This window comes from Lampetra planeri, chromosome 1 (assembly GCF_965212315.1).
Source record: "Lampetra planeri chromosome 1, kcLamPlan1.2.h2, whole genome shotgun sequence".
In the NCBI taxonomy this organism is placed as follows: domain Eukaryota; kingdom Metazoa; phylum Chordata; class Hyperoartia; order Petromyzontiformes; family Petromyzontidae; genus Lampetra; species Lampetra planeri.
Window position 1 is genome coordinate 5,075,956 of NC_136107.1, and position 10,929 is coordinate 5,086,884.

General features: G+C 43.8%; 2 protein-coding genes across 2 annotated transcripts; one reads left to right on the top strand and one right to left on the bottom strand.

Annotated features, from left to right (window-relative positions):
- Nucleotides 1–5: 5 nt before the first annotated feature.
- On the bottom strand, nt 6–3,106 carry LOC144732027 (uncharacterized). Its single transcript, XM_078613263.1, has 3 exons — nt 2,489–3,106; nt 1,383–2,153; nt 6–1,204 (listed from the first exon to the last, which is right to left on the bottom strand). The coding sequence occupies exons 1-3, from the start codon at nt 2,768–2,770 to the stop codon at nt 767–769; spliced, it is 1,491 nt and encodes a 496-aa protein (XP_078469389.1). The 5' UTR covers nt 2,771–3,106; the 3' UTR covers nt 6–766.
- A 3,136-nt stretch (nt 3,107–6,242) lies between these two features.
- Nucleotides 6,243–8,674, top strand: LOC144723180 (uncharacterized). Its single transcript, XM_078601717.1, has 4 exons — nt 6,243–6,601; nt 7,244–7,336; nt 7,451–7,630; nt 7,737–8,674. Exons 1-4 carry the CDS (start codon nt 6,517–6,519, stop codon nt 8,672–8,674), a joined length of 1,296 nt encoding a protein of 431 aa, XP_078457843.1. The 5' UTR covers nt 6,243–6,516.
- The last annotated feature ends 2,255 nt before the right edge of the window (nt 8,675–10,929 follow it).

The following is a 10,929-nucleotide window of genomic DNA, read 5'->3' on the forward strand; positions in this document are numbered from 1 at the left end:
GAATATTTAAGTTCTCATCTTGTTTTATTTCAGACCTTAACAAACAGATGGCTCAAACTTACAAAACATTGAGTCGAACAAGTTCTGTAGCTTTACAAAATGAATATGCTACAACTTCTGTAAAAATGAATAAATAAAATATTAAAAAATAAAATGTATGCTTCCTGTTTTACAGAGGTAGCTATACAAAACAGACATCTTCTGTTAAAATAAGTGTTTTCAGTGCACAGTAACGTAAGCAATACAGTAACAGTACAGTCTTACAGTAATGTAAATTTACATACTACTAACAAAAAAGTGCAATCTTACAACTGTAAAGTTGCATAAACTCCTGAATAAAACTAACTACGTAGCCTCTAACACTGGCCAATCATTCACCATCCTCATCCTCCATCCCCTCTCCCTCAGTGGCCATCTCCTCCCCCTCTACCATCTCCTCCCTCTCAAATGCTCCACTGCGGACTCGTTGGTTATGGTAAAGGAAGACCAAGACTTTGAGGTTTTGGTTGGTAGTTGATCTTCTTCGGTTAGACAACACTAGTTTGTAGATGCTGTTGCTGCGTTCAGCATCAGCTGAGTTTGAGACAGCATCTTTGTACCGCTTGGCCAAGGAACTCAGCACAGGAAGTCTCTCCTGTAGGCCATCCCAAAACACATCCAAATCCACCACGCCGAATGGTGCAGCTCTGAGTGCTGCTGGACCAAGAGTCTTGAAGTAAGAATCAAATTCATCACCCTGCACTTCAGTGAAACCTGGAATGGCCTTCTAGCTTGCTACGGAGTCATCTAGGAATGCAATGTGGCGAGGGTCAAACACCCTAACCTCCTGGAGAAACTCAATGGCCGGCTGCCCATGTGACATGTACTTGGTGAGCTTTTCTTCAGCGTTTTCATATGCCTGACCAACTGTGCAGAGGATCTGTGTCTTTGTGGTGTAAGGTAAGTTAAACCCTTCAAAGTATTCGGCACACGCCTCATACTGCAGCTCTTTGTTGGCAGCAAAGACCACCTGCAGATCCTCCAGATAAGTGAAGATCTTTGTGGTCACAGGACGTCTGCTCTGGAAGATATCGAGAAGACTTAGGAAGCGTTTGCACTTGTCAGCCATGATGTTGATCTGGACATTCAGGGACTGAGCTAGGTCTTGGTCTTGAAGCATCTCGTGGAGTCTCTCCACAGACTGTGGAGCACTTCTGCTACACACCTATAAAAACACAAATAGAAAGAAAGGAATTAGGTCAAACATACAATATGTTCAATGCAATTTATTTTTTTACTTTGATCTTACTAAACTATTCATGTTTGTATGTGCAAAGGGGGTTAACTGATGAAGAAAAGGAAGTGTTAATTGTATTGAGGAATTATGTGAAGGAAGTTTTTACCTCGATTTCCATCTCTATGAACTCCTTGTACAGTCCAAAGTGCTGTGCGTGGTACTGCACTGCAGAGAACCAGGAGTTCCAGCGTGTTGCACAGGGGGTTGGAGGCATGCCCGCCTTTTTTCTAGGCAGCTTGTTTGACAAGAAGCAGAGGTATCTTCTCTTGCGTGATCCAGCATTGAAGAACATCTGGGAGAAACTTAGCATGAAGCTGTTCAACTGAACAAAAGGTTTGCAGAAGGCATTGCCAATGAGATTCATTATGTGTGCCATGCATGTGATGTGTATCGAGTTGGGGAACAACGACTGCAGAGCTGCTGTGAATGCCTTCTTCATGTAGGCTGCATTATCAGTGTCGAACACAATCACATCCTCGTTGTTAATGCTGTATTCTTGAAGGCACCTTACGACAGACATGGATACAGTGGAATGATTGCATTGCTCAAGGAAAACAGTATCTGCAAGGTAGGCCAAGATCCTCCCAGAATGATCCTTCTCAAGTGGTGCAAGGAGGATATTCAGGACACATCTCCCCTCGACATCTGGAGTCTCATCAAATATCACAGCAAGAGGTTTTCTGGCAAGAAGTGTCTTCAGCTCCTCTTTTTCCTTCTCATATACTGCTCCCAAGTACATATCTTGAAGCTGGTGAAACCCTGGAATGGCGCCGCCATTGATGACTTTCTCATTCAGAAATTTCCTCAGTGCAGGGTGGTCAGTCTTAGACAGTGGGATGTTGATGGCAGTGCAGGTGGCAACCCAGGTTTCACAAATCTACAAACAGAAAAATACTTTTGTATCATTGGGCTGTATTACACACACACACAGTCCAGTGTAACCTACAGAAAACTGCTGTATAAAACTGAATCATTTACAGTAAGCCTTTCACAGAACAGTAGTGTTTCTGCAAATAAAACATAATTCTTTTATGCCAAAATCAATCATCTTGCATGGGAAATTACACTACTGTTAGTCTATCTAACCCTAACGTTAACTTACATCCACACACAACATACTTGGAAATCTCATTCACACACACCTCTCTCTGTTTCAATTTAACTATCAGCCTTTTCATAATTTTACAAGCTTTAATCTAATAGGCTACTGACCTTGATTCTTTCAGCCCTAGCAACTGTTTTGGAAGTTGACGCCTCGGTGTAGGTGAGCTGCTTTATCTTGGCTGATTCCGCTGCTGCTTTAACCATCCTCGAATGTTTGTCGGTTGCAAAGTGACTGTCCAGCGTCGACTTCCGCCTGTGGTCCAACACGCAGTTGCACGGAGTGCAAAATAATTTGCCCCCACTGTCATGTAACACACTGGGAAACTGCTTTGCGCGGTCTTTTGCGCTTATGTTTGTTGGCAAATGAGAAAGATTTGCGGGCTTCATCATGGTTTCATTGGCATCGCGGGGTTTGCAGCTTTTCAATGATGTCGCGTAATGAGTGACGTCACTTCATAACGTTCCCATGGCAACAGGGGAAATGGCTGCGCTTGTGTGAAGTAAACGCAACATTTTTCAACTTTCTGCTAAGATATATGTGACTTTTTGCAACGAAAATGCGGGGATTATGAAATCATGCAAGCCCGTATATTTTGCGCGCGGAAATCTGCAATTTATGCGGCGAAAGTGCGGCGTATTTGAAAAAACGCGCCCCCCGCATAAATATGCGGACTTTGGCTGATTTTGCATGGAATCATGCGATCGCATAATCGCGTTTTTCTGGAGGGACTGGTCAGTAGACCCTCCTTACGCAAGCGTACACATTTGGGTTCACCCCCCCCCCTCCATGCGTACGTACTAAATGAATGGCCCCTTAGATGTTTTTTTATTAATACAGGTAAGTATGTAGATAGACAAGTATGTTGGTAGATCAGTAGGTAGGTAGTTTGGTAGGTATGATCTGCAGGTATGTAATTAGGGTGGTGGGCAGGTAAACAGGTACGCAAGTTAGCTGAGACCTTAGATTCCGAAGGAAGGATTATTTTGAAGTGATGTCTTTCTGATAAGTCTTGGAATTTTTTTTGGTCGGTTGATTTGTTTGCAAGGCTGGCTGACCCTTGTGTCTGTCCTAACTCAAAGCTCCTATTCTTGCATGGGGCCGGCTGGTCAGATGTTATTTATGTTCACTACAGGTGCTTGTGCCTCTTTAGTCATATCCATTCCTCATACCATGAAGAAACAGGTTGGCTAACTTTAAGGGCTTATCCTTTTGTATTTTCTTCAAGTCCCTTGAGAAACACTAACAGAATAATAAAAACGTGCACAAAAGTGGCCAAACGCTTTTTGTTTCTGGAACAGTAAAATACTTTGGATGTTGCAAAATTCTTGCCATTAAGAGTTGAAAAACAGAAGGATACGCGTCATTTAGATTACTTTCTAGCAAATAGGAAAAAAAACCTGCCTGACACACCCTCCGAGAGTATCCTTTGGTAAGAAAAGGTCATGCGTGTGACCGAGCTAATCGTAAATGCCACATGAATGCCAAAAACACAGGAAACCTGCACACGGTTGGAGGTAAATCCCCCTATAGTGTGGCAATGCGGCCCCCCACCCCCCGCCCAAGACGATCCACCCGCCCCTCCCCCTCGCGCATGCGTAGACTGTCGCGATAGCTGGGGGGTGGGGGGTGGACGATGCTTCGGGTTGCCTGCGGGATTCAGGATTTCATACTATACAGCAGTAGGGCGTTATATTTGTATAATTATGCATACAATTTTTGTTTGTTGGACGTCCGAGAGCATGCTAGTATAACCTGTTGGGTGTAGTCAATGACTACACAATAACATTGAGAGCATCGATACATAAGTGAAGTGAATGCACACCTTTAGTTGATCATTATTAAATACATAACGCTGCTCTTGTTGGTTATCAGCAGAGGTGGGACAAAGTCATTGTTATGCAAGTCCAAGTCGAGTCGCAAGTCATCAAATTCATGACTCGAGTCTGACTCGAGTCCAAGTCACATGACTCGAGTCCACATCTCATAGGTGGGACAAAGTCATTGTTATGCAAGTCCAAGTCGAGTTGCAAGTCATCAAATTCATGACTCGAGTCTGACTCGAGTCCAAGTCACATGACTCGAGTCCACACCTCTGGTTATCAGTGGCAGGCAGGGTTTTTGTTGTTTGTTGTTTTGACTTTAGACTATAGTAATACCTGCGCTAAGTACTGTATACTCTCTGTGACGCGCAGAAATTACGTATTACTGTCGATAAGGGGTAGGTTTGCTCCAATTATTATTGCAGAGCTTTACAGTCCCGTACGAACGGGTTCTTTTTCTTCAGTGGAGTTGGCGAAGCATATTCATTGCCCCTTCGCGTCTTATTCGCCTAAAGAGCACTATGATTTTTTGAACACTTGGGAAGACAAGGTTTCAGGATGACGTGATTGCATGACGCAATAGAACCGTGGACTCGGCTGTCAAAGCATTTAGATAATTTTGCTGGTATAAATATCCACGTGATAAGCCACTTTGTTATATTTTGTGGCCAGGCCACTTCTGAAAAATAAGCTAATAGCTCAGCGGACCTTAGCTGGTAAGATTAAATAGTTTAGTTTTATTTGTATATATTTTAAAGTGATTTGTTTACCTTTCCTATACTTTGCACTCCTGTCATATTTTTGTATTTGTTGTCACGTTATGACCTACCCCTTGCAAAGGTAATTCTTGCAAATGTGATAATTATCCTTCCTGTCTCACCTGGTTATAGAGTATATACAACATTTGAAATGTTTAGTCCAACCCTTCTGATTGTGAGTTAGACAAAGGCGTCAACACTCTTAGAGGCTCTAAATTCAGCCCGACAACAGCGATGGCCAGAAACAGTTGAGGAGATTAACTTTGCACACTCCACCCGCAAAGCATGGAATCTCCTTCACCATCTACACACCGCAAGTCATCACCAACCAAATCGCCTCTCACCTCGCCTTTACAAAAGCCGTAATAAAAAAGCAGTACAAAGAAGATGTGCACAAAGATCTCGCTGCAATCTTAATAAGCCTAAAAACAAGCTCCACATTCTCTCATCCGTGCTCAAGGGAAGAGATCGTTGTCGCACGCATTTCGGGCCACCAAAGCCAAAAAAGCCACAGGCAACGACAACATCTATCCCGAATTCCTCAACTTGGGATCTGTCGGCCAAGGCTGGGTCGCGGCCTTGTTTACCACTGTCCATTTAAGTGGCACAATCCCCAGAGCCTGGAAAGAAGCAAAAGTCGTCGCCCTGCTGAAACCTGGAAAGCCATAAGATCAGGCCTCAAGTTACAGGCCCATCTCACTGCTATCAACGGTATACAAATTGATGGACCACACGCTGCTTGCACGCATTGCGCCCACAGTTGTGCAACACCTGCCCGTTGAACAAGCCGGCTTTCGACCTGCCAGATGCTGCTGTGAGCAGGTCCTTTCCCTCATCAGCTACATCGAAGCTGGATTACAGCGAAAGCAAAAAAAACAGTACCGCCATGATATACCTCTCACCCGCCTATGACACCGTCTGGGGACATGGGCTCCTACTCAAGGCAGCGTGCATTATCAAGTGTCGTTCAACACTGAATCTGCTGAACTCGATGCTCAGCAAACGAAACTTCCGGGTACATCTTTCCGGTAACAAGCCGTACAAAAAAATGTCAAAGATGGCTTATCTCAGGGATCAGTAATGGCTCTGATCCTGTTTAACATCTTCACCAGCGACCTGCCAAAGACATCATCCCGCAAATGTGTCAATGTGGATGACCTATCAATGACTACTTAGGGAACAAACCTGAAGTCCATTAGTTACACACTAACAAAAGACTTGTCCGTATTAGAAGACTACTTCCAAAGGTTGAGACTATGGCTGAATCCATCCAAAACCAGGGCCGGCCCGAGGCATAAGCGAACTAAGCGGCTGCTTGGGGCCCCCTGGCCACCAGGGGGCCCCCGAATCGTTTTTTTTTTACAATTAAATAACTTAAACAAGTGATATAAATGAATTAATGAATGAATGAATAAATGATTCAAGACAAGAAAATTCTGTCGACAACTGCTGCTTTGTCACGGCTCACGGATGTCACGGCTCATTGACAATTCGCGTGGGCGCGGGCGCGGGCAGGTGCGCGCAATTGTACGTCACGATAATAAATACGCCTAAGCCATGTCACAAAAAAGGACGTATCCCTCTGGTGCCGAAAAAAGAAAAAAGAAAAGGACCGAGGAGGAGAAAAAAGAGCGAGATAAAGGTATGTTTGCATTATTATTTACAGTATGTTTTGTGCAGCAGCAGCACAAATTGTGCTCACGTCACTTGAGGAAGCAGCTAGCTAGTCATGACTCATGATATTTTTATAAGCCATAAAAGTGGTAATATAACGCACCAGAGCTAAATCCCCGCCACAACAGTGAAATGTTATTAATATACATTTATCTAGGTAGTAGGTGTGTATTTCACGTTGATAGATATCGGTTTAAGTTGGAGAAAACAGCGATGACAAGCTTAGCTAGCATTGCTGTTTGTGTTGAAGTGAATATTCCAGCTTCATAGGCAAAGCACGTGCGGTCTCTGCTTTAAGATCTTTGGCAAGCGATGGTATTGATCTTTATGAGAAAATATACCAAAGCCATGTTAGGTGGGGAGACTTCTGTAATGAAAATAGACTTCAATTTTATTAATATGGTGGCAACTGATGTAGCAGTGCTATCCTCATATTTATAGGCTGCAGTAGATCACCATGTTAATTTTTCACCATACTGCAATTATGCCTCATTTGCCAATAGAATATGAATTGTTAGGTGTGGTGTGGAATTGCTTAGTAATGATGGAAAAATAAACTCATTCTGCTCGATCAACTATGCATTTATGCAATGCTATTTTTTTTTTCCAGGAACACTGTTGAAGTACTTTGGAGCACAACCAATTTTACCTGCCCCTACTGACATATCGAGTGTCAGAGCCTCCACAGCTGATGATACAGCAGGTGAGGTTTTTCTTGATGGCAAATGGTTACATAGCCTGTTAATATGACATGACACATTTAGCTTTTTATTTATTTATGTATTTATTTGTTTGTTTGTTTATTTTATCATTGCAGGTTCATCCACTGCAGAGTTACAAGCGACTGAAAGCGAGGAGCAGTTACAAGCGACTGAAAGCGAGGAGCAGTTACAAGCGACTGAAAGCGAGGAGCAGTTACAAGCGACTGAAAGCGAGGAGCAGTTACAAGCACTTACATTCACTGATACATCGGTTTCAACCTCAGCCAGCATGACAGGTCAGTTAATCTAAAAGTTTTTGTTTTGTGTTGGCTTTACTATAAAATATTCTGTGTTATGTTATTTTATAATTCTATTTTTTATTTTTATCTAATGTCCCTACAGGTCCTTCTACATCTCCACCCACTGCAATAGATTTCCCATCTACTCCCTCAACAAGCTCCAGCTATCAAGATAGATCAACAGCTCCTCCAATTGACCCAGTTGAATGGTCAGCATTCCTGTCAGACTCAGAAAGGACTGATCTGGTAAGAAGAGGGCCAGTGCCAATAAGTGACACCTTTACCTTCCCCAAGAAATCAGATGGACGAAGCTTTCACTACCACTACACATACAGACAGTTAGTTAATGGGGAAAAAATCAAGCGAAGCTGGCTAATTTATTCAAAGCAAAAAGATGCGGTTTACTGCTTCTGTTGCAAATTATTCACAAGAAAGTCCACAAAACTGTCAACAGAGGGACAGCGTGATTGGGTAAATGTAGGTGCTTTGCTGAAACAGCATGAGAATAGTCAAGATCATTGCAGTAATATGGTGAAGTGGAAAGACTTTGCCCTCCGTCTTTCTAAGCAGAAGACTATTGATGCAACAGAAATGGCCCTTTTGGAGGCAGAAAGAAATCGTTGGAGAGATGTTCTCATTCGTTTGATTAGTATCATTCAGTCTTTGGCGGAGAGGAATCTTGCACTCAGGGGGTCTGTCGATACTTTGCATCAGGCCAACAATGGGAACTTCCTTAAAGAGGTGGAACTGATGGCAAAATTTGACCCGGTGTTAAAAGACCACATCAGACGAATTGATAGTGGAATGCAGCACAACACGTACCTGGGTAAGACTATCCAGAATGAGCTGATAGAGTGTGTCAGTGACAAAATAATTGAGGTAATGGTGGCAGAAATCAAGGACTGCAAATATTATTCAATTATTTTAGACTGTACACCTGATGTTAGTCACCATGAACAAATGTCTGTTGTGGTGCGCACAGTCACTCTGGGCAAAACACCAGATGGTGGGAGGGGGGCCCCCAAATCAAATTCTGCTTAGGGCCCCCAAGAGGCTCGGGCCGGCACTGTCCAAAACCAGTCTCAATCCACCATCTGAATAACCGTGACATAAACACCCAGTTATAAGTGACTTTCTGTGGTAACCCTGTTAAATACGAGTCGTATCCCAAGTACTTGGGCATAACATTAGACAGAAGCCTCGCATTCAAAAAGCACATCGAAAATGTGTGCAAAAAAACAACAAGCAGAGGGGCTCTGAAACGCAAACTGGCCGGTACAATGTGGGGAGCCACCACCAAAACTCTCTGCACGGCCGCCCTCGCACTCGTGTACTCCAGTGCTGAGTATGGCGCACCAGTCTGGGCACCAAGCGCCCATACAAAGAAATTGGAGGTAGAGGCCGACCAAAATTCGGTTTCGGTTTCGGCACTGAAAGTTGGCGAATGGCCTCTTTCGGCATACTTTCTGTTTCAGCCAAAAGTAATTTTTTTACTTTCGGTTTCAGCCGAAAGTAAATTTTTAACTTTTGGTCTGATTTCGGTTTTGGCCTAACTGATATTGACGGTCGTCATTCGTCAACCGAAGATCTATTTTTAGAATATAACGCTAGTGCTACGTCTATCACTCTGCCTATCGGCCGGTCAGTCGGCGCTAGGCAATCCTATGCGATAGGCTGCAAACACACACACGTCAGCAGCAGCAGCTTGGGAGCGAGGTTACGGCCACAACCATCGTCTGCTAATGTATATACGACCGGTCAACAGATGGCAGTCTGCATCTCCATCCGTGGGTGGAGTCTCTTTGGCGGGACGACAACAAAGTGCCTCTGTTTTCTGTTCCCAGCCGCCTGCCCGCCTTGGCTTATGTGTTGCGTTCGCTTCAGTCTACACGCGTGTTGATACCAAGATTCGAAGTCTGACAATTAGAGGCCGACGGAAATTCTGTTTTGGTTTCGGCGCCGAAAGTTGGCAAATGGCCTCTATTGGCATAGTTTCTGTTTCGGCCGAAGCCAAAAAGTTAACTTTCGGTTTCGGCCGAAAGTTAATTTTTAACTTTCGGTTTACTTCCGGTTCAGCCGATAGTAAATTTTTAACTCTCGGTTTACTTTCAGTTTCGGCCGAAACCAGAAATTCAGTTTCGGTCGGCCTCTAATTGGAGGTCCAGATCAACAGCATCCTTCAAACAATAACGAGCACACTGAAATGCACTTCCACTGAGTGGCTACCGGTTCTAGCCAACATTACACCAGCAAACCTCCACCGAGATGCCGCGACATCAAACCAATTGGGAAAAATCCGAGGAGGTGTACCTCTACCGTTACACAAAGACCAGTTCGACCCTCTATGAAGCCAATCTGGGATCGCACGAGACAATTTGATGACGTGGGGTCAACTGAAGACCGCTGGCAAACACTGTGGAGTTCTGCGGAGGTTCCAAATCAAAGCCTCATCGACGACCCCACAATTGCTCCGCATGGCTTTAATCTGCCAAGAAAACTATGGTGCTCCATCAACTGCTTCAGAACAGCAACTGGTTGCTGCATGTGTTAAACCACGTGGTGGTGCTGCAGGACAGGCCATTGTACAGGTGCGTGCGAAGACAAAGACAAAGATCCCCCTATAGCCTTAACAGACTAGAGGGGCAAGTGCTGTTAGCAAGCACCTATGAAGGCCGGAACGCGAAGCACACACAATCTAACACTCATGAAGAGTAAGGCTACGGTTTTGTCACGGAGGTCAACAATGGCCACGGAAATTGTGAATTTTATTAAAGTCTGTGAAACACTTGAGATGCCTCCAGGATTGAACTTGGGGTATAAGAAAAAAACCTGTCCCTCAGCAGCCGTGAACAATCTGTCTGGAGAGATATACAGAGTCACAAAGATACACACACACACTCGGATATACACAGATAAACTCGAATATACACACGTAGGGACATGGAGATGAAGACATTGAAATAGAGAGATACAAAAACACGGAGACGCACAGAATGTCAGGGGAGTTATACATCGGGAGACATGGAGATACTCGCATAAATAAACAGATTAATAGAGAGGCACTGAGATACACATAAAAAAGAGATACAGACACAATGAGATAGAGACAAGGAGATATACGCCCCACAATATTCCGTGACATTTGTTTGCACTTTAGCTGTGAATTTCAGAAAAAGTGTGGCCTTGCTCATAAGTGCTCTTGGTATGAATTGCCATCATTGCTTATGAAAGTGGAAACCCAGTTCATACTTTCGACGGTTAAATAATTGTATAGAATGATGTTATACAGGTCCAAG

Coding starts and splice junctions, on each gene's coding strand:
- LOC144732027 (XM_078613263.1), bottom strand. CDS start 2,770: ATGATGAAGCCCGCAAATCTTTCTCATTTGCCAACAAACATAAGCGCA. Junction 2,154..2,488: donor CTAGGGCTGAAAGAATCAAG/GTCAGTAGCCTA, acceptor TTCTGTTTGTAG/ATTTGTGAAACCTGGGTTGC. Junction 1,205..1,382: donor TCATAGAGATGGAAATCGAG/GTAAAAACTTCC, acceptor GTGTTTTTATAG/GTGTGTAGCAGAAGTGCTCC.
- LOC144723180 (XM_078601717.1), top strand. CDS start 6,517: ATGTCACAAAAAAGGACGTATCCCTCTGGTGCCGAAAAAAGAAAAAAG. Junction 6,602..7,243: donor GAAAAAAGAGCGAGATAAAG/GTATGTTTGCAT, acceptor TTTTTTTTCCAG/GAACACTGTTGAAGTACTTT. Junction 7,631..7,736: donor AACCTCAGCCAGCATGACAG/GTCAGTTAATCT, acceptor ATGTCCCTACAG/GTCCTTCTACATCTCCACCC.